This window comes from Camelus bactrianus, chromosome 3, assembly GCF_048773025.1.
Source record: "Camelus bactrianus isolate YW-2024 breed Bactrian camel chromosome 3, ASM4877302v1, whole genome shotgun sequence".
In the NCBI taxonomy this organism is placed as follows: Eukaryota; Metazoa; Chordata; class Mammalia; order Artiodactyla; family Camelidae; genus Camelus; species Camelus bactrianus.
Window position 1 is genome coordinate 53,667,626 of NC_133541.1, and position 24,672 is coordinate 53,692,297.

At 36.8% G+C, this 24,672-nt stretch overlaps 1 protein-coding gene across 1 annotated transcript in view; it reads right to left on the bottom strand.

The window, feature by feature from the left end:
• Positions 1-22,442, bottom strand: part of AP3B1 (adaptor related protein complex 3 subunit beta 1) — a 220,652-nt gene extending 198,210 nt beyond the window's left edge. The window contains exon 1 of the mRNA XM_074360087.1: positions 22,178-22,442. Within this exon, the coding sequence (XP_074216188.1) occupies positions 22,178-22,302 (125 nt within the window). The 5' untranslated portion in view covers positions 22,303-22,442. The remainder of the gene's footprint in view (positions 1-22,177) is intronic.
• Positions 22,443-24,672: the final 2,230 nt, after the last annotated feature.

Here is a 24,672-nt window from a genome sequence, read left to right on the forward strand (position 1 = left end):
AACAGACAAAATGATAGAGAATGTCAATGAAGCAGTAGAATCTATTCAAAATAATCAAATGAATATTCAGAAATGAAAAATACAGCTTATGAAATAGGAACTCACTAGATAGGTTTAACAGTAGACAGGAAATAGCAGAAGATAGGATTGTTGAACTTAAAGGCAGGTCAAGAGAAAAATATAATCTGAAGCACAGAAAAATAAAAGAATGGACAACACAGAACAAAGCATCAGAGACATGTAGAATATACTCAAAATACCTAATGTACCTTTAATTAGAATCCTGAAAAGAGAGAAGAGAGAGAAAGAATGAGACAAAAGCATTATTTCAAAAGCTAATGGCTAAGAATTTTTCCAAATTGATGAAAGATATAAACCCATGTACTTAAAAGTCTTAAAAACAAAAAGGAAAAACAAAAGAAAACTACACTAGGCATAGCAGAGTCAAATTGCTGAAAAGCAAAAGAAAATTTAAAAAAAAATCTTAAAAGCAGAGGAAAAAGACATTTCCTTAAGGAAAGGGTCAGACAGTAAATATTTTAGACAATATAGGCCATACCATCTGATAGAACTATACCACTGTAGAGTAAGACCAGCTACATAGAATACATAAATAAATGGGCATGGCTGTGTTCCATTAAAACTTTATATAAGCAGGCAGGCCATAGTTTGCTAGCCCCTGCTTTATTTAAAAGGACTAATTTAATAATACTGATAGCCAACTTTTCAACAGACATTACAGAGGCCAGAAGACAATGAAATGATATCTTTAAAAAGCTAAAAGAAAAAAAGCCGACATACAATTCTATACCCACTAAAAAATATCCTTCAAAACTGAAAGTGAAATAATGTGGTTTTCAGACCAATAACAGCTGAGGGTCTGCTGCCAGGATATAAAAGGATACCATTTCAAAAGGAAGATAAAGTAATTCTAAACGTATATGCAATTTATATGTATTCTAAATTTACAGCTTCCACCTATAAAGCAAAACCTGACAGAATAGAAGAAAAACACATATCCACAATAATGTCTGACAATTTTAAAACACCTCTCTTAGTAACAGACACAACAAGCAGTTAAAAAATTCAATAAAGATGTAGAAAATCTGAACACCACAATTAACCATCTTAACCTGACATGCACAGAATACCATATCCAACAACTGCAAAATAAACATTCTTTTCAAGTGCACATAAAACACTTACCAAAAAAGACTATATGCTATGTAAGATCTCAACAAATTTCAAAGGTCTAAAATCATATAGAGAATGTGGAATCTAACTAAAAATCAATAACAGAAAAATAACTAGAAAATGTCCAGATGTTTGGAAAGATAAGCAACACACTTTAAATAACCTATGGGCCAAAGAAGAAATAATCAGGGAAATTAGAAACTATTTTATATTGACTAATGAAATTACAACACTTCATAACTCATGAGATACAGCTAAAGCGGTACTTAGAAGTAAATTAATACTGCTAAACACAATATAAAAAAAGAAAGACTGAAAATCAATAATCCAAGCTTCCATCTCAGAAAAATAGCCAAAGAATAGCAAATTAAACTTAAGAACAAGTAAGGGTATAAAGGATAAGATGAGAAGTCAATATAATAGAGAACTACAATGGAGAAAAATCCACAAAACTAAAGGTTGGTATCTTTCAAATAGGTTGTTATGAAGACTTAATGAGATCAGCGTAAAGCACTTTTCACTGGGCCTAGCATATTCATTTATTCAATATCTACCAGGTGTCAGGAACTGTTCTAAGTATTGGGGTCCCTGACCTCTTGAAACTTATACTCTGAGAGTTCAGTGGGGGCTGGAGGGGAGAATGACAGAAATGACAGGAGGAGGAAGAGGGAGGGAGGGAGGTGAAGTGGGAGGGAAAGGGAAGGAAAATATAAAGGTAGACAAATAAGTAGTACTCAAAGAATTAAAATAGGGTAATGCAATAAAGTAAGACTGGGTAATCACAAAAGACCTCTGTGGGTAGAGGTGAACATTTAAGCTGAGGTGTCAAATGACAAGGGACAACCACAAAAATTTTGCAAAGATAATATGGCAGGAATAATCATGGATATATATATATATAGACCCAAAAGAAGGTCTACAAAGAGTCTATAAATGTAGGTTATGGTTGTTTTCTCAAGCACACTAAACTCCTTACAGGCCTGTAACAGGCATACAGTAAGTATTAGTTGAAAGAATAAATGAACATAAGTTATACACTAAATGTGCTCCTTAGAGGGATACAGAAAAACTCTAAGCCTTCACTAGATTCTCAAAAGGGTCCATGACTCCAATAAAGGTTACAAATTAGGCATACATCTTCCCTGCATACATACCATGTGTGCATGTTTTTAAAACCATGATGCTATACATGTATCACAGAAGTCTCCGTATTTGCCAAACCCTTTACCAATGCCCTCAGCTACTCATTCTCTTGGCAGGCAGCAAGATATTGATTCTACTTTTGCTCAGGATGTTAGGAATATCTTCTAGAATGTGACTACTCAGCCTTAAAGTTTTAAAGGGAATCTCACAGAGCCACCCAGCTATTTGATTTATATATGTTGAGACCAAAAAAAAAAGGTTTGAACAGGCAAAAGTTCTTTTTCACAGTTTAAGAGCACCATAAACCAAAAATGCCACTTCCAATTGAAAGATTAAAAGATTGGGGAAGTCTCAAAGCTACTTTAAAAATTGATAAATATAAACACAGAAAGTTGTAAAACTTTTGCACTAAAAATAAATGCCATAAAGTAGTCGAAAAACAAAGAAAATGAATTTGGGATTCATCTGGCAGAAATGTTAATTTCCTTAAAATACAAAGGGCCTTTAACTGATCAATTAAGTGCTGATCCAATAGGGAAATGGACAAAGGATATTGAAAAGTATTTTACTGAAAGAATAACCAATAAATAGGAGGGAGAAGACTTAACGCACTCACAATTATAAGGACTCAGTATAATAACAATTTGTACCTATAAGATTGGCAAGTATTATGAAATTTGATGATACTCAGCACTGGCAAAGGTGTAAGGAAAACCTACTTTACCACCAGTGGAGGAAGGGAACTAGTGCAACCCCTATGGAAGGTAATTTAGTAAGATCTATCATAATTTAAAATGTAGTAACTTTGACTTACAACTCTATCTCTAGGAATTCTTCCTACAAATAAATAAATTCACAAAAATATACAAAAATTTGTGTTGCAGTATTTTTTATATTCGACAGAAAGTAAAATCTATAAAATGTCCTTAAAGAAGAGAATTAATTAAAAAAAGGAATACTAGGAAATATTACACAGTGGTTAAGAAGACTGAAATAGTTTCATACGCTGATATGGACAGACCTCCAAAACACATTCAAGGAAAAGCAAGATAGAGAAGTGCGTGCGTGCGTGCGTGCGTGCATGTGTGCGTGCATAATCATTTTAAAATTTTTTTAAAATTTCCTAGGGTAAGAACTTTTACATTGAACTTTTTCAGAACTTTTTCATTGTGCTTATCTCTAGGGGTATAGAAATGGAAGTTATACACTTTCTATATTGCTAACTTTCCACTAACATGCCTTACATTTATAACATATAATTAATTTAGCCACCTGATAGTGGTATTGTTTTCTAGACCTTATAACATTATTTATTTTAGTAATACAAAGTCTCTGTGAAGCATGTGTGGCTATTATTATTACCATTTAATCAATAAGGAAACTGCAGCTCAGAAAATTTAAGGACAACATACAAGTAGAAAATTATACAACACATAAGAAATTCTAAGCACACAATTTTTAAGTATACCACCACAGAACTAGGGCATGGCAAAGCAAGGAGTTAAATTTGAGTCTTGTTTTGAAACCCAACTACCACACTGCTGTCAACTTCTAAAGTTGAGTTTATTAAGAAAACATTTTAAGAACTATAAAATAGTATCGTATAAATATAAAATATATAAATATAAAATCCATAGTCTATGGTTCCACAACACTTCCTCCCTACTCTATAAATCAACCACAAGAAAACTGTTGCCATCTTTTTCTTTTAAATTCAAAATTTTTATGAAAAGAAAACTGATCACTGGAACCGTAATAAACACTAATTCTAATTATTCTCAATAGCAGTCTAAAGCATCTGTGATACACTTCTGTATAAGTCAAAGTAAATTTTATTTTCACTGACATTACTCTGACTATATTTGGTTAACATTATCTCATGTAGATTCATCAGCTCAAAATTAATTAGTATTACAGAATAGTGTATTCCATCCAAACAATTCATCTTTGTTGGCTCACATGCCTCACTGCTATTGGCATGCCACTGCAATAATGGGCATGGTGCCACAGTAACAGATGGGCATAAATACAGACGTGCCAAAGAGTCAGTGTGTGCATCAAGTTTGAGGATTATTAGTATCAGATCTTCCTCCAAGAAATTCATAAACTAAAGTAGAATAAATGTAAGTTTTCTATAACTATGTTAATAAGATATGCCAACTCAAAGCTAGATTAATTTTTAAATTCTTTAGGAAAAAAAAAAAAACTTTCCAAGGCCACAGAAGGCAAGTTTTCCATCTGATGAGTTTGGATCAGCCTTCTGTGTAGGGAATTGAGGAAACCAATATGCAATCTCTACCGTAGATAAGTTTTGTCCCTGAAGCACTTGAAAATCTCAGTAAAAAATTCAGTTTTTAAAAAGTCACCTGGCACTGTTTCAAGATGAAAAAGTTCTGAGGATCTGTTGCACAACAATGTGAATATACTTAACACTAACAAACTGTACATTTAAAAATGACTAAAACGGCAAATTTTATGTTATGTATTTTTTATCACAATTTTTTTAAAAAGTCACATGGACCTATCAAGTTTCCTGATGAAAGCAATGCAGGCATAGAAAAAAGGCATAGAAAAAAGGTCCTACAAATTCCTACTTGACAGGAAAAAAAAAATCTGAAAGTGCAAATCACTGAAGTTTACCTGATTATTTTAAATTTTGCCATCTGCTGAAAAACTAGCCATCTATAATCGCCATTTTCAAAAGATAAATTTATTTCCACAAGTGGTTTTAAATTTTTGAAATATAAAGCACACACTACTGGTGGGGGAGGGTATAGCTCAGTGGCAGAGTATATGCATAGCATGCATGAGGTCCTGGGTTCAATCCCCAGTACCTCCATATACCTATATATTTAAATAAATAAATAAACCTAATTACCACCCCCCCAAAAAAAGCTAGTTTAAAAAAATAAAAATAAAAAATAAAACATATGATACTGACCAAACTATACTGAAAATTTTTACAATTTTTGCCACATCAAGGAAAAGTTTTAAAATACTAAGAATGTGAAAGAAAAGAAGAAAAAAAAATCACTTGTGGGTCATTATAATCTAAAATCATTTGTTAAGTATTGTACAAGGTACCAGAATAGATTAGCTGTGTGTGTGTGTGTGTGTTTGTGTGTGTGTGTGTGTGTGTGTGTGTGTAAACAAAATCTCTCTGACTTCCAGAAACTTAACCACATTTTCTCTTTAAAGAAATGTTCAAGTATTCAATTACCTTGAGAAAACCAATTTGTTTATTTTACAATTGTTGATTCTGTCAGGCAGAATTACATGCTTTTAACTTTATTTACTTTTAATTCACCCTAGCATTTCTACAACATGCAACGTTAAATATGAGTAATCTATTTTGATTGTATTAAAGTACATAAAAAGTGTTTGTAAAATTCTTACTGCCTCTGAAGGTTATGAGCTCAAATATTCAGAAGAGTGTCCCAGACTCCTGGATATCAAGAACTAGGCAAAATTGCAACAAAAATTCTGGGTAATGACCCAAGGTTGCCCACTTTTCTGTGTGCCAAATAAAAATACAACAGAAACTACCCTCTATTATCACCATTATTTCAGAAAACAAAGTATTATCACCATTATTTCAGAAAAGAAACAAAGGATTTTTGCATTCCTGTGCTCACTAATGCAGTAGCCATTTGTGTTCCTTTAATTACCTGACTGCTCCCTTTATCTGGGGCTGATATTGGAGTAACTTTTTCAGTAATCACAAACATACCTCAAGAATAGATTTTTGACAGGATTTGATTAAATCTAGTGAAAAGTACAATTATTTAGTCACAGACAACCAAGTATATTGCTCTCTCACCTCAATACATTCTCAAATACATAACAACCCTGTCTCCTTCCCTGAAAGCCAAGTTGTTTGGAGAAGTGGTCTTCCTTTACTCACTTCTTGCCCATCTGTCAATCCTCTGCAATCTGATTTCCCCTAACACGGCTTGGACCACCACCTCGGTCACGAACAACTGTTTTATCACTAAATCCAAGAAACCCGACCTTTGACTTTATTCTACTGGACTACTCAGGAGCAGCTGGCACTGCTCACCACTTAACTCCTTCCTGAAACACTCTACTCCTTCAATTTCTGTTCAAGCAAAACGCATACAAGTTCCTCTTCTTTTAAGAAAAAAGTACTCCTTCTTTAAGAATAGACAACTTAAGAGGTGGGAGGGTGTAGCTCAATTCCTGGGTTCAATCCCCAGTACCTCCTCCAAACACAAATAAATAAACAAACCTAATTACCTTCCCCCTCCAAAACAAACAAACAAGCAAAATAGACAAGTTTAAAGCAACAGAATACCTATCAGCAAGATTGAAGGCTAAACAAAAAATCCATTTTTTACTTCCTTATACTATCTATAATCATTATTCCCAAATCCTTGATAACCACACAGAAGAATCTGCCTAGTGCTTACTAACTTAATTTATTTTATGTAGTGCACATTAAAGATACTTCACATCATTTAGTAGTTTCAAGTACTTGTGAACTATAATTCGGAAAAATGTCAAATTTAACAATAATTTGTAAAATAAAAACATAAAGCAATGGTTAACACGAAAATTAACAATGATTCTAAAATTTTAAGTTGAAAAGTATATTACATTAAAAACAAAGCTTTTAAAAAACTCAATTGATCTTAATGATGTTAAAATAGTGATAATAATTGTTGTGCTATTATTTATCAGGCATTGTTAACTGTTAACATACATTAAATCTTTTAATTCTCACAATAATTCGGTGAGTGCAGGTACTATTATCCTCCTCCTCCCCATTTTACAGATAAAGAAACTAAGGGCACAGAGTGGTAGAGTAATCTGCCCAAGTACCACTTACTAAGTTTGTGACAGTTTTCACACCAGGCAGAGGAGCTCCAGAGTGGGTGTGTTTAAGCATTATGCCATATGGCCTCAGCAAGCCACAATAAGCAATTTTATCTTAAATCTTCTTCCTGCATAAGTAGGAAATGGGTTTGACCCTTTTCCTCAATTTTAAACACAACGCAAAAGCTGTTTGTATAATGAACTTCAAGGATTTCCCCAAACTTCATTCTCTCCTCTTAGTCTTCTAAGTGAGCTTCAATTTTCCCACTCCCTTCAATGTTAACTTAGCACTAAGATTCCTCCTTGGCCTTCTCCTCACATACCACACATCTTCCTTTCAAATCATCTAACAACTGATGACTTCCAAATCTATATCTCCAACCTAGGCATCTCTCCTGCGTACCGCACCCATGTATCCAATGGCTTAATGGACACCCAACTACTAAACTCAACAGGTCCAAAATGGAACTCAACACTTTATATTCTGGGTTTCCAATATCACACATAGTTGACCATTCCAAACACCTAGGTGCAGCATGAGTGATTGTTCTAAAATGTAAATCTTACTACAATGCATCTCTACTTAAAATTCTTTAGTAGCTCCTTACTGTGCAAAACTTTATGACAAAGTTCAAATTTATGAGCACAGTATACAAGACCCTTCATAATGTGGACCCCAACTACCTATCAACCATCTTTCACCAGTGCCACATTTCCCTCCAACTCTGTGTTCCAGCCATATTGAACTTTTTCCTGTTCTCTGAATATGTCTTAAATACTTGCCTCTAAACTAGCAGTGTCCAACAGAATGCTCTGTGAGGATGGAAATAAAATTCCTTATCTGCACTATCGAATATAGTAACTGCTAGCAACACTGAGCACATAAAAATGTGGCTAGTGTGACTCAGAAACTAAAATTTTTATTTTAATTCCATTAAGTTTAAATAGTTACCTCTGGCTAGTGTCTGCTGTACTTAACAACACAGCTCATGTACATGCTGTTCCCACCCCCTCATATGTATACAGGTATCCATGGAAAGTCCTGGTCAGTGCTAACACCTAACATCGTTAGTATTGTTTCTTTTTTTAGGTTATTCCCTTTATTTTTGTACTTAATAATTAACAAGGCCCTACTCTATACCAAACACTGTTTAAAACCTTTAGCGGAGCTAGCCATATAATTTCATTTATATAACTATAGTTGTTTACTTTTCTAATAGTTGAGTGGTTCTTTCAAAATAGTGGCTTTATTACAATTTGTCCTAAAAGGACTATCACTTTAAGAAATGAACAAGCTCCATATATTCATAAGTGAAAAGAGCAAATTACAACACCACATTATACTAGAAAAACATAGTTTTGATTGAAAAATATATAATACATACACAAAAGAACAAAGACTGGAAGACCTATATCTTGTTAACTGATTCTCTATGGGTGTTGAAATTATGGTTGTTATTTTTTAGCTAATCTGTATTTGCTAAAATTTTTTATAAGAAAGAGGGAATATCAGCCCAGTGATTATCTTTTCTCTGTTACATCATCAGTTTATTCTTTCCTCTTCATCAGATGGTTCCATCAGCAAGCAAGTTAATGCAGTTTCTCCCATCTTAAAAAAAAATCCCTTGACCTAACATTCCCTTCCAGGTATCCCTCCATTTCTCTACCCCTTTATACACTAATACAGTTCTCCTTTCTCTCTTGAACCTACTCTAGTCAAGCTTTCTGTCTCAGCACTGCATCTAAACTGTTTGTCAAAGTCACCAAAGTCCTCCGAATTGACAAACTCAAAACCCACTTGTCCGTAATCACCTTACTTGACACTGTTGGTACTATCTGACACGATTACTCCAGGAAGGCCCCAGAGCTTAGTACTCTGACCTCTTCACTTTCTACATTCACTCCCTTGATGTCTCACTTCATCCATGGTACTTGATACCATCTATATAACCTTATGGCTCCCAAATTTATGTCTCTAGCCTAACTCTTCTCCTAAGTTCCAGGCTCATATATCCAACTGCCTATTTAGTATCTCCACCTGGATGCCTAATAGGCACCTCAGACTTAACATGCTCAAGCTCTTGAACCTCTTCCTCATTTAAAAAATTCCTCTGCACACAATCTTTTTCATTTTAGTTGACAGCAATTCCAAACTTCCAGCTGTTTAGGCAAAAAACCTTGTGTCCATCCTTGATAACCTTTTTATCTCACACACCACATCTGAACCATCATCAAACCTCATTGGCTCCACTTTCAAAATATATCCAGAACCATGCCTCTCCACTAACACCAGCTGGATTTAGAAATCACTTTCTCTTGCATGGCTACTGCAGTAGTCTCCTTGCTGGCCTCCCTGCCTCAGATCTGCAGCCTATTCCTAGTTCAGGAGACAAAGAGACACAATGTAAAGGTAAACTGGATCATCTGACTCTGTTCAAAACCCTCCAATGGCTTCTCTTCTCACAGAGTAAAATCAAAGTCCTTACAGTGATTTACAAAGTCCTACACAATCTGCCCCTTACCTCTCTGACCTCAAATTAATTTGCCCCGCTTCCTTCATTCACTTTATCCAGACAAACTGGCCTCTTTTTCGATCCTCACACAGGCCAGAAATTCTCCTGCCTCAGGGCCGGAGCACTTGCAACTCCTCCTGACTGAATACTCCTCCCCAGACATCAGCATGTCACTCCCTCACCTACTTCAGGTATCCTCAAGGATCTTTTCCTGACCCTGCTATTTCAAACTCAATCCAGCCTCCACCCTAACTCTATCCGCTTTCCCTGCCTTATTTTTCTCTACAGCAGTTCTTGTCATCAAATGACCAATCATATAGTGACTTGTTTACTGACTGTCTTCTTGCTTACTGCCTATCATGGAATATACGCTCTGTGAGAGCAGGCACTTTGTCCACTGATTAATCCCCAGCGTTAAGAACAGTACCTAACATTCTTAAGAAGGCACTCATATTTGTTGAATCAATAGATTATTTCTCTAATTTTTTCAGTTACAGAAAAAAATTAGAAATGAATAAACAGGTCCCAGTTATCCTACAGACCATAATCTTTTTGAAACAAGAAATATATCTGGCCCACACCAGGCACTTAATAGTTATTAACTGATTTCTAAATGCCCATTTTGCTTAAAACCTTCCAAAGGCTTCTCTTCACACTCAGAGTAAAATCCAAAGTCCTTACAAGGCCCTGTACAATCTTGCCCCCAACCTTCCACTGTACCCCTTACCTCTCTGCCCTCATAGTACTAAAATTCCCCCCTCATTCTTCATGACCACATTCTTAACCTAGGCTTTAAGAAACTTAAAAAAAAAAAAACATTCCTAGAGTAAAGATGGGGGCTGTGTAGCTCTGCCAATCCATGATCTTGGGACCAGCCGTATTTATAAGTCTCTCGCTTGTCCAGCCACCATGCTAACTCACTCAGCTGCAGAATTAAAGACACTGGCCTTCTAATTAGGTTGGCTCCTATCAGCAATACAAATAATCAGCCCATCAATAAGCAGACATTGACAATAAATTGTTCACTTTTGTAGATCTATGAACTCTTTCCAGCTGACATGCTAAATAAGTCTTCCCTAAGTATACAAACCAAAGAATGTTTTTCATAATAATGTGAAATATAGGAAAATCATTTCCTTCTTGATTATTCTACTTTGGGCTCTTCACTTTAAATTTTGAATGTGGACTGCAGGCAATTTGTTTTTGTCAGTAGTTCATTTATACACACAACTGCAATACTGTCAAATTACTTCACTATAATACATTTGTCATTTCATGAGCATTTTAACTTTTCTGCAGTAAAAAAGAACATTTCAACCGACCATCTGTCTGATTTTTTTGTTTTGTTTTAACCATTCGTTTCTAGTAATGTTACTCTAAATTCTAAATATTTTTAGAAATAACGTAATATCTCACATCTTGGGATTCAATGGTAAGGCGTGAACTTAATATTCCAGATAATCTCCTTGGATTTCACAAAATCAGAGATCTTAAAATAACATATCCTATATCAAGGGATGAATATTTTCTTGGTTAAGTATTTACGATAAATTGTGAAAGTCAGAACTGACTCTTCTCCAAAAAGAAATGCAAGCTAAGCAAATAAAATGGAATATTTAAAAAACCTGTTGCAAACTAGAACTCTACAGTATTTCATGAATTTTTTTGTTCAATGTGGTAAAATCTTGTTTGATTTGAAGTATATTTCAAGAGTGAAATTATAGGAACCTTACTGCACCACTAAAGTGACAATCCTTAACTTGTGTAGTCAGCCCTTTGTGGAACTAACAGTCTTATTTATGTGAAGATGAAAACAACTAGGAATGCACTGCAGATACCATAATATAGTTTCTTCTTTTGTTAATAGCCGTCTTGGAACAAATGACATTTACTTACTGAAAGATCAATAAAACATTAAAATTGCCTAATATTTTATGTCCTTTGTAAGTAAAAAAAAGTAAGATCCAATTTACATATACAGCATGGCAAATACATTGTTAACATCTCCAGAACTAGATCTAGTGACCATAAAATTCAACCAGCTAAGCAGAATTAACAGGATAAATCAGTTACCAAAACTGGAGTTATTAGAACTCAAGGGATTTAGATCTTCAGAACCTGAAGATGAGGACAAGGACAAAAGCATGCTACAGAAATCATTAGTGGAGTTTATTTTCATACCAGCAATACTGGACTCCTGAGCACGAGAAAGGAATGCACAATGAGGAGCCTGTACCTCTTCATAATATATCACCAACTCAGGGCTCCAATATTTTCAACATCTCAAACTACAATGTGTTTTGACATTTCAAAATTTCATCTTCTTCAGTAAATCATTGTTTACAGAAATAAATGCTTATAATAAATACCTTCTGGTAGGTATAACACACTGAAAAGTTGAGAATTATTATATAATTTAACATTAATTATATATTTGTATTACTATTAGCTCACATTAGCCTTATCTCACCAACTAAATTATTAAAGGAAAGATAATGATCTTATAATTGGTCTATAGTTTTCTGCTGAAAACACAGAAGAATTAACTATACTTATGGCATAATCCCAACTTTGCAAATAAAGATGTTTCTGAAGAATGGTATAGAGATTTCTAAAATCCTGAATGTAAAGTTCATTCAACATCTGTGTGACAATTCCAAGTCAATTAACCCAAACCACAACACTCAAGTAATGACATAAAGAAAATGGCTGTTTTGGACCTATATATAATTAACCTCAGGGTGATACAATAATACCTCAGTATAATACAATAGGATTACTAAGCTAGGTTTTTCTTCTGTATAAGGTCCACTGAATCTGGTCATGCTTTATTTTTTAACTACACTGGCTAAAGAGACAGTAAATATTAGTAGAATCTGATTCATTCAATTGAGTAAAGGACTTGAAATATTTATGATGCAAAATTATGAGCCAAACACTTTGCTAGGCACCGTCACATAAATTATACCATCTAATATCAGGTGAGTATGTGAAAGATTCCTCTATACACTATTCAACAAATATTCATGAGTCACTACATAACGAGAATACAGAATGAATGAGTAAAGGTATCAATGAAAATAGTAGGAAAAGTAGTAAGAAAGTAGAGTAAGCTTTGAACAACTGAAACTATAAAAGTGCTATATAAAAAAATTTTAATATGGTATAGACCCTAACTAAAATTAAATATTATAAGTAAAAAATGGTGGAAAAAAGTTTAAAACCTTATATGGAGACACAATGACTCTTTGAGGTAAGTCTAAAATAATGGAGTTACGGAATGGCCAATACAGCAGAGTAGGAAGATCCTGAACTCATGTCCCCCAAAGGACACATCATTATTACAACTATTTACAAAGCAACTGTGGATGAGAATGACCTGAAGACTAGCAGAGAAGGTCTTCTACAACTTAAGATACATAGAGGGAACCACAACAAGATGGTGAGGAAGGGTAGAGACATGCTACAGTCAAGATCCAAAGCTCCAGGAGGACAATTACAACTGCAGAGGTGCTCCCCAAAGAGTAAGGGTCTGAGTGCCACATCAGGCTCCCCAGCCCAGGGGTCCTGCACCAGAAAGACAAGATCCAAGAATGTTTGCCTTTGAAGATGAGCAGGGCTTACTATGGGGAAAGACAGAGGTGGTGGGAAATACAGACTCCACTCTTAAAGGGCATACACAAAATCTCATACACCCCAGGACTCAGGACAGTAGTAGTAATTTGAAAGGAACCTAGGTGAGCCCAACTTGCAGATCTTGGAAAGTTTCCCAGAGAGGCAAGAGGCAACTGGGACTTATCCTGGAGACACAGACGCTAGTGCCTGCCATTTTGGGGAGCTCATCCCACAAGGACACTGGAATCCTCCCTCTAGCTTATTAGTACCATGACCCAGGCCCACCCACAAGCTAGTCAGCACCAGTCCTGGGACACTCCAGACCATAAAGGTACCTGGGGCGGGACACAGTCTTATCCATCAGCAAGCTGGCTGCCATAGGATCCCTGAGCCCCAAGCTGCTCCAGGACCCAGCCCTGTCTATCAGAAGGCCCAGGACCCATCCCCACCCACCAATGGGTGGAAAAGAGCCCAAGGTCTCACAGCCAGCTGATCCCACCCACCCCACTCACCATCAGTCTGGCACCAGCCCCAGGACCCCCAGGCCCCAGCCCTACCTATGTACAGGCTGACACCAACTTCACCAACAGCTGAGCATTGCAGCCCGAGACCCTAGGCCCAGCCCCACAACCATAGGGCTGGCACTAGGGCTCTGGCCCCACCCAGTAGCAGGCTGACACCAGCTCCAGGACACCTCTGGTGCCCTAGTCAGCCACCCTGAGATATGGCCATGCCTACCAGCTCCAGAACATCCTGGATCCCACAATCAGTCATGTCAGGAACCAGCCCTGCCCACTAGCAAGCCCACACCAGGCTCAGGACTCCACTTCCCTGGCTATGGTCCCACCCACCAGAGGTCGACATTAGCTCCAGGACCCCAGCCCTGCAGCCAGCCACCCTGGAACCTGGCTCTGCCCACCAATGGACCAGCACTAACCCCAGGATCCCTGGGGCTCCAGAGCCAGCTGCTTCAAGACATGGCCCTGCCCGACAGAGGGCCAGAACTAGGACCAGGACTTCCTTGGCCATGCAGTCAGCAGTGGCAGACCTGGCCCCATCCACAATCAGCCAGCATTCCCTGCACAAGGCAGGGCCAGGCAACCAACCAGACCAGGGGCCAGCCACATCCACCAGTGTGCCCACAGTAGACACCTGCCACAAAAGGAGGATCCAGACAACCCAAATAGAGGGCATCCCAATAGCATTCAGCTCTGCTCACCAGAGCAGAATGTGCTGCTGGGTCCCACAGGACAACTCCTACGTAAGTCCAATTCTCCAACCTGGGGAAACACAAACAACTTACAGATACATAAAAATAAAAACAGCAAATTAGGCAAAATGAGGTGACAAAGGCATACATTCCAAAAGATGGAATGAGTTACAACCACAGAAGAACTACCTAAAGTAGAGACAAGCAATCTACCCAATAAAAAGTTTAAGGTACAATGGAGAAAAGACAGTCTCTTCAACAAGTGGAGCTGGGAAAACTGGACAGCTCCATGCAAAACAATGAGATTAGAACATTATCTCACAGTATACACAAAAACAAACTCAAAATGGATTAAAGACCTATCTGTAAGACCTGAAACCATAAAACTCCTAGAAGAAAACACAGGCAGAACACTCTTTGACATAAACTGTAACAATATTTTTTTGGATCTGTCTCCTAAGGCAAAAGAAATAAAAGCAAAAATAAACAAATGGGACCTAATTAAACTTAAAAGCTTATTATACACAGCAAAGGAAACCACCAACAAAACAAAGAGACAACCTATGGAATGGGATAAAATATTTGCAAATGACGTGACCAACAAGGGTTTAATATCCAAAATATATGAACAGCTCATGTTATTTAATATCAAACAAACAAATCAATCAAAAAATGATAATGATATGGAGAAAAGGGAATCCTGTACACTGTTGGTAGGAATGTAAATTGTTGCAGCCATTAAGGTATGGAGGTTCCTCAAAAAATTAAAAACAGAACTATCATATGATCCAGCAATTCCACTCCTGGGTATTTATCCAAAGAAAACAAAAACACTAATTCGAAAAGATATATGCACCATATGTTCACTGCAGCAGTATTTACAATAGCCAAGATATGGAAACAACCTAATTGTCCACTGAGAGATGAACAGATAAAGAATATATGTTATGTGTATACAAACATACAATGGAATATCACTCAGTCATAAAAAAGAATGAAATTTTATCATTTTCTACATGTAACGACCAGAGGGTATTATGCTAAGGGAAACAAGTCAGACAGAGAAAGACAAATACTGTATGATTTCACTTATATGTGGAATCTAAAAAACAAGACAAATGAACAAACATAACTAAACAGAAACAGAGTCACAGATACAGAGAACAAACAGGTGGTTGCAGGGGGTAGAGGGGGATAAGTGTACAAACTTCAATTACAAAATAAATGAGTCACAGGTATGAAATGTACAGTGTGGAGAATACAGTCAATAATTATGCAGTATCCTTGTATGGCAAGAGATAACAACTAGATTTATCATAGTGATCATTTTGAAATGTACAGAAATATTGAATCACTATGCTGTGTACCAGGAACTAACATAGTGTTATAGGTCAATCATACATCAAAAACAAACTTACAGAAAAAGAGAGCTGATCTGTGATTACCAGAGGCAGGGAAGTGGGGGTAGGGGAAACTGGATGAAGAAAGACTAAGTGTACAAACTTTCAGTTATAAGTAAGTATTTTATCTTATAACTGGGGATGTACGACATGATGAATACAACTAACACTGCTGCCTGTACGTTACACGAGAAAACTGTTGAGTAAATCCTAAGAGTCCTCACACTAAGGAAAAAAAAATGTTCTATTTCTTTAATGTTGTATCTATGAGTTGATGGATGGTCACCAAACAACTTATCATGGTAATCTTTCATGGTGTATGTAAGTCAAATCGTTCTGCTCTACACCTTAAACCTGTATCTCAATAAAACTGGCAGAAATACAAAAATAAAACAAACAAAAATAAACAAAATAATGTGCTACTATTAATAAGGTAATGACATCTGGGACTGTGAAAGGAAAATCAAAATGCCAGTATTGCTAAGAGAGCTCTCTAAAATGGCCCCGGGAGGCACTGAAGGAGTATGACTTATGCAAGACCCCGCGGATAGAATCTGAACTTTGACCGTGTATTATCTTAATGTAGGTATCCAGAATATCTGCCCAATGTTCCAGAAACTCAAAATATTTATCAGGTCCTTACCCTAAAATAATTCGTAACAGCCTGTTTCCTAAGGACAAATATTTCCTTGCATCATGGTCACCCATAATTCTTGTCAACTTTACAACCTTGTGGCTTTCATCTTTATAAGCAACTGACTTTCTCTTCCTCTGCACACTTCCGAACTGCAATTTCTAAGACCCCAAAAAAATTCTTTTATCTGTAGCCTTCTGCATTTTCTTGGTCAATAGGACTGTTTTATCTTCACTTTAATGAAGTTAACTCAAGAATATCCCTATAAAAAGGTCACTCTTATGCAGCTGCACTTCTATACTCCCTCCTGAAAGGGAGAAAACACAGTGATGATAAAGCTAGATTTGTTGTTACTGTGTACAAGCCAGAGACCCACGTAAAATTCCTAGTGGACTCCACTGAGAAACACTGATAACAAAGGTTAAAGGGCTATACGTAATGTAATTTTCATGGCTGACATAAAGCTGACAAATAAAACTTAAGTTAAAAAAGTAGACTAGCCTTTAGCATTTGCAATGCAAATATGCTGATGTAGTTAATATTGAGTACATCATACTACATGATGCAGTAAGACAACAGAAAAGCACACCACCCTTTGTTGGGGTCTAAATCAGCTCTGTGAATCAAAACAAACAAAAAGTCCACCCCAATTTCAGCAGGTGCTAAAAACGCTGTCTTGATTATCCTTTTTTTTTTAATTGAAGTATAGTTGATTTACAATGTTGTGTTAGTTTTAGGTGTACAGCATAGTGATTCAGTTACACATAACATATATATTCTTTTATAGATTCTTTTCCATTATAGGTTATTACAAGATATTGAATACACTTTCCTGTGCTATACAGGAGGTCCTTGTTGTTTACCTATTTTATATATAGTGTTGTGTATATATTAATCTCAAACTCTTAATTTATTCCTCCCCCGTATCTTCCCCCTTTGGTAACCACAGCTTGTTTTCTATGTCTATTTTAAGTCTATTTCTGGTTTGTAAATAAGTACATTTGTATCATTTTTTTTTAGATTCCACATATAAGTGATATCATACAATATCTGTATTTCCCTGTCTGATTTACTTAACTTCATATGATAATCTCTAAGTCCATCCATGTTGCTGCAAATGGCATTATTTCATTCTTTCTTATGGCTGAGTAATATTTCATATTATATGTATACATATACCACATCTTCTTTACCCAATCATCTGTTGATGGACACAGGATGCTTCCATGTCTTGGCCACTGTAAATAGTACTGCTATGAACACTGGGATGCATGTATCTTTTCGAGTTAAGAGTTTTCTCCAGATATATGCCCAATACCTTTTAACTGTTAAACCCAATGGCCTCTTTTCAGCCTTCATTCTATTTGCCTCTTCCCTGTAACTCCTAATACAACCCTCCTCTTAGCTTCCTTTTTTCTAACCTTCCTCTGAGCACACTTTCAGTACTTCTTCTTTCACTCATCTCCTAAATGTTGGTGTTCCATAAGGTTTTGTCTAAACTGCCTTCTCTTCTAACAAGAAAAGTTCTCCCTGGGTGATTTTCTCCAGTCCCATGCTTTAATTACTACTTATAATTCTAAACGTTGATGCCTTAATCTATATTGCATCTGAACATGCATTTTCTTTTGCAGCTCTCCTGGTTTCCACACATTCTGCCTGAAGAATTCCCCTTTTCTTCACCTGGCAAAAACCTTCTCAGGCTTTAGGACTAAAAACCTCATCACCTCGGCGAAGCTTTCAACAACTTTTCTAAACAATGTTAGTTAATATTCTGGTTCAGAAATCACTTTCAATTATACCATCTTATGTAAAACTCACAAAATAGGCAAGTATTATCATATCCTCTCTAGAAACGAGGACACTGAAGTTTGACAAGATAGACCAACTTGAACAAGGAAACATGACTGCAAGTGGAAAACTTCAACTTAAATTCAGATCTTCTCACTCTAAGTCCAGTGCTCTTTGTAATACACCTTGACGTTCTCAAAAGAAAAGAGATTCAGAAATTTAGTAGTTTTACCACTGCTGAGAAAAATTAGCCTTCTCTGTTTCTTTCCAAAAATTAATTTCTAGTTAAATATTTAATCCAGAAATAAAATGATTAAAATTAGTTTTTAAATTATATATACACAGTCTAATGGGTTAAGATAAAATAAAGAGTTTCTTTGTTTAAGACAAAAGAAAAATAATTTAGGAAAAAACTGAAAGCAATAAAAGTCTACAACCATCTCAAAAGAAAAGATTACAAAAAATCAACTCTTCACATTTTTAAGCAAAGAAATTGCAAATCTTGATCCCAATAATCCAAACGCAGGCTTGATTAACCAATAAATGACGTACAAGATCTGCTTTTGTAAAACCATCTAAAACTCCCTAACTCTGGCTTTATTTGAAGGGGAAATAAATAAGACTGATAAGATCAAATTCAGAAAACAAAAATCATCAATAATCCTGTGATGAAGAAGTGATTAGGCATCATTGAGGTGGTTACTGAAGGATCAAAGGGCATAAAGCTTTTGGATGAGAGGCCAAAGAGCAGAACAGCAGAGGGAGTCAGAACATCACCATTTTGTAGACATTGCGGTAAAGACTGGTTCAGGAGATTCATCAATGCTAAATACAGGGAGTGGTGACTTAATGAGGAGCAAGACATTTGCATGGTCTCAAAGTGTCCCTCCATAGGTAGATTACTGGGAAAAAATAAATAACAGACAACCCATTAACTGGGAAAATTAACATCATAAAGATGGGTATACTATGCTTCCCAATGCAACAGTCTAAGAAGGTAGTATTCTAGCCTGGGATACACAACATGAATGTAAACATGAGGAAACACTGACAAACCCAAGTGGATTAATATGCTATAAAATAATTGGCTTGTATTCAACAAAAGTGTCAAGGCAGCAAAAGACAAAAGCCAAGGAACTATGCCAGATTAAAGGAGATTAAAGAGGTATGACAACTAAATGAAATACATGATCCTGGACTGGATTATGTACTAGAAGGGAAAATGCTAAAAAAAAATTATTTATTGGGACAAATGACAACATTGGACTATAAACTGTAGATTGTACTAATGTTAAATTTCCTTAATATAACAGTACTGTGGTTGTGAAAGAGAAAATCCTTGTTCTTAAAAAATATAAACTAAGGTATCAGGATAAAGGGACATGATGTATACAATCTATTCTCCAAAGGATCAGACAGATAACAAATGTGTGTATATCTCTGTGTGTAAAGAGAAAGAGTAATAAATAAAGCAATGCAGTAATTTTTTTAATTTAAAGAATCTGCATAAAGAGTTCTCTGTACTATTTTTATAAACTTGAAACTATTTCAAAGTAAATCATCAAAAATTAGAGCAGAAGAGGGTGGGTGAAATGGGTAAAGGGGGTCAAAGGCACAAAGTTCCAATTATAAAATAAGTCATGAGGATGTAATGTACAACATGGTGACTAAAGTTAATAAAGTTAATAATACTCTATTGTATATTTGAAAGTTGCAAAAGAGTGAATTTTTTTTGCATTCACTTTTATTGAAGTATAGTCAGTTTACATTGTGTCAATTTCTGGTGTATAGCATATTTCAGTCATACATATACGTACACATATTTGTTTTCATATTCTAAAAGCATGAATCTTAAAAGTCTTCATTACAGAAAAAAAACTTAAGAATGGTGATGGATGTTAACTAGACTTCTTGTGGTGATATTTTCTCAATAGATAAAAATACCTACTGAATCATGTTGTACACCTGAAACTAATATGTTATATGTCAATTACACTTCAATAAAAAAAAAATTAGACAATAAAAAACACAAAAAAAAACAAAACAAAACAAAACACCAAAACTAAATAAATAAAAAATAAATTAGCACAAAGGATCAGGGTAAGCTTTAAGTTTTTTACATAAATTTTGTCATTTGGGTTTTTAAAAAGGCAAGAAGTATCACTTGTTACAAAGGAGAGAATGCAAGCTCAAGAGAAATTAAGTGACCACTTCTAGAGCAGAGGTCTCCTTGTTTCTGTACACCCCATTAGATTGCAATTCAATGGCCAAAGTGTTTCTAATTCCTGAAAGCCTCAAGGTCATACACTGTCTAAAACTACTATTTAAAGTTTTAAACTTTTAATGAGGTGTAAGTATTCTCTAATAAAAGCACCGTAAACTTCATCAAGCAGTAAGAATTTCCAAGTGCTCCACAGAACGAGCTCCAAGATGAGAATGTCTGGGTTCAGATTCAGGCGGCACAGCATTCTAGCTTTGCTTCTAGCTCAATTTCTTCATCTGCAAAGTGGGATCAAAGAACGATCTGCTAACAAGCCACAGTGTTGTTAGGAGGACTGGATGAGATAATAAGCATAAAGTAGTGTGCACAAATGCACAAGCACTCAATAAATGTTGGTTATTTTTATTTTAAATCCAACCTGCTAAAGCACTGCTCATAGTCAAAGCTATACAAGTTTTTTTCCAAATCAGGCCCAATAGGAAATGGAAGGCTCTAAGAGAAAAACATCTTAGAAGTTCACAAATCATACAAGTAAATCAAATTGTAGACACACCACATACAAAACAGACCTGTACAGACTTACACCTTAATACAACAGTTGAAACATTTTGCTAACAGTAGACCTGCGACTAGCCCATTGTTGGAACAATGCATCATTTAAGTGCAGACTGAAAAATGAAAAATTAGTTATATTACTTTTAAACTTTCTAACTTGAAAATAAGGGGGGAAAACCCTCTATTCCACATGCTCTATACAGGATTTCACTTAGCTTAATACAGTCAAAATGTAATCTCAATTTCAACTACTAGCACTTTTCAGAATGCCTTTTAAAATAAATTTTAAATGTAATCCTAATTAAATTTTACTTTACCTTTCTTAAAAATCAAGTATATATTGTCTAGTATTCACTTTTAAAATTCACATTATTAATTTGTAAAATTTTTGGACTTGTTCAGAGTAACACTCTTAAGTATTCTCTCTACTCATATGATTATTGTGTTTGCGATTGAGTTTTTGGTTTTTTGTTTTGGGTTTTGGGGTTTTTTTTTTTTTTTTTTTTTTTGGTCTGTAGTGCATAGGACATTGTCCAAGAACATTAGCATTTGTATAAACCAGTTTGTCCGTTCATAACGTACCTACAACACCTCCTTCCTCCTACACTCGAGAGTCACAGAATAGTTTCCCACAAGCCACATACTCTAAGTTTACCTCTCAACTCCCCAAACACTCCTTCCACCCTAATAAGCGAATTTCTCCAAGTGTGACCAAGCAAACATTAAATGAGCTTGTTAAAACATTAAATGAGTGTTTGTTCAAAATTCTGATTCCTGCGCCCCAGCCCAGACAAACTCAGTCTTAGGTGATGGCACCTAAGCGCTCCAAAAGGTGCTTTTTTCACTAAAGTTTGGAAACTACTAGAGACTCCTACAGAGTCTTACCCCAAACTCCCAACAACTCTCGCCACTCCCAACTGACCCAACTCGGGAAACGTTACCGTCCGGCTGCGGGACGGTCTCGGGGCGAACCCACCCCTCTCCCGGGAGCCCGAACTCCGTGCCCGCTCCTCCCGGGCCCCAGCTCCTCAGTCCGGTCCCCCCTCAACCCCAAACCCTCCTCCTTACTTCTTCATATCGCTGCTAAAGAGGCCGAAGGCGCCAGAGGGGGAAATGGTCGAGGTCGCCTCCTGACCCAGCTCCGTCGCCTCCCCTCCAGACTGCTCATTGTAAGCGAAGCTGTTGCTGGACATTACTGCGGTGCTGCAGTTGTCGGACTGGTCCTGCCCAGGTTTCTCCCCGAAGGGCTCCGGTCCGAAGGACGCGGAACAAAACTAGTTCTCGTGCTGGGAGCGGGGGTGGCGGGGTGCGCAGGCGCTTCCGGACTCGTCACGGCTCCCTAAGCCGACCTGGCGGTCCACCCCCTGCGCATGCCCAGTATGCAGGCCGGCCGGAGCCCACCGCCAGCCGCTCCAGGGCCCGCCTGGATTTCCCTTTTCCGGGTTTTTGAGGTAGCTGAGAGGCTCGGACCCCAGCTTTGCGGAAGGCAGGCCCAGCGCGTGCGGAAGACTAGACTCTTGGCTTTTAAAGGGTTGTTTTAGTTTGGTTGGTTTTTTTGTAGATACCCATTGTATCCATTTTGATCCCTTAGAAGGGTCCCCGAGCCAGGACACTTCTTTGCTTGACTCCTGTTGTAAGTCAATAGCTTTCAGATTTCTCCTGAAACGCCACTTAACACACCAGATCAACTTTCCTAATCAGGATTGTTTTCCCTTTTTAGGCGGTTTCTACTCTCCCTGGAGCCAGCTTTGTCTTACTTTCACATCCGGCCCAGGCAACCTTTACCGCAAATCTCTCCACCTTAAGGAAATTTCTAGGACCATGTGTTTGAGGATCCACTGTCACAGAGAGGGTATCATTATAGTGAACGCTTCAAAGGAAAATCCTGGGGCCAGTGGTTTCCAGTTACCGTAGGAGTGCTTCCTACTGGCATCTGGCTACCAAAAGTAGAATAAAGTGAAATGGAGCCGCCTCATGCACCAGGTGTAGCCTATCATCTGGGCAGCTCCTTCATTCTTGGGCTTGTGGTATCACTAAAGTCTTCTGGGCAGTCAAGGCAGAAAGTTGCCTGGCATGGGAGTAGCACCTGAGAAACCTTTCCAGGACTAACTTCCCCCAGCCTGACGTTTCAGGTGAATTTCAGAGCCTTTCCCTATTGCCCCTTCAGACTGGCTTTACAACTACAGCCCTGAAGCCAGAAACTCAGGGACTAGTGAAATACAACCTGGGGGGCCAGTGGCTGTCGAGGGCAGGGAGGTACAAGGATCAGAGTGTTGTCCTCCGGTAATCTAATGGCCACACTGAAAACAACAATGAAGTATCACTACATACTTAGTAAAATGGCCAAAATCCAGAACACTGACACCAAATGCTGGTGGGGATGTGGAACAACAGAAACTCATTCACTGCTGGTGGGAATGCAAAATGGTACAGCAACATTGGAAGATAGATTGGCAGTTTCTGACAAAATTAAACACACTCCTACCATATAATCCAGCGATTACACTACTTACTATTTACCCAAAGAAGTTGAAAACTTATGTCCGTGCAAAAATCTGCACAGATGTTTATAACATTCTTGTTTATAATTACCAAAACTAAGAAGCAATCAAGATACGCTTCAGTGGGTGAACATATAAATAAACTATGGTACATCCAGACAATGAAATATTATTCAGCTAAAAAGAAGTGAGCTATCAAGCAATGAAAATATATGGAAGAACCTTAAATGCACATTATTAAGCTGAAGGAGCCAATCTGAAAAGGCTGCATATTCTATGATTCCAACTACATGACATTCTGGAAAAGGCATTCTGGAAACTATGGAGTTAGTAAAAGATCAGCAGTTGCCAGGGATTGGGTTGCAGGGAGGAGGGATGAACAGGCAGAGAATAGAGGATTTTTAGGGCATTAAAGTACTCCATGTGATATCATAATAATGGGTACATGTCAGAATACATCTCCCCAAACCCACAGAATGAGTAACACCAAGAGTGAACCATAATGGAAACGATGAACTTTAGTTGACAATGATATGGCAATATAGGTTCATTAATTGTAACAAATGTACCACTCTGGTGAAGTGTGATAATGAAGGAGGCTATGCATGTATAGAGGCAGGGCATATATGGGAAATCTCTGTATCTCCCTCTCAATTTTGCTGTGAACCTAAAAATATTCTAAAAAATAAAATCTTAATTTAAAAAATGAAAGACTAATTTTACAAAGAAAGGCCACACTGTTAATTTTGAAATAAGCATGACTATGACTCTGAGTGGGAGAGGAGGGATCGTCCTCTGAACTTCATATTCTGGTCAAAACTTGCCGGGTTTTTAATTCAGCTATTAGAAGACTCCTCCAGGGATGAAACGATGGAGCACCTAAAATGTGTTGTCAATACTGATGATATTGATCAATTTATGGAATTTCACCTATAGCTGATTATTCATGATGATAATGATAAGGATGAGGATAGATATACTTAATAGGTGGCTTAACATGTACCAGGCACATAAATGATTTACATATATTAATTCATTTAATAGTAAAAGAAGCTAGCTTTC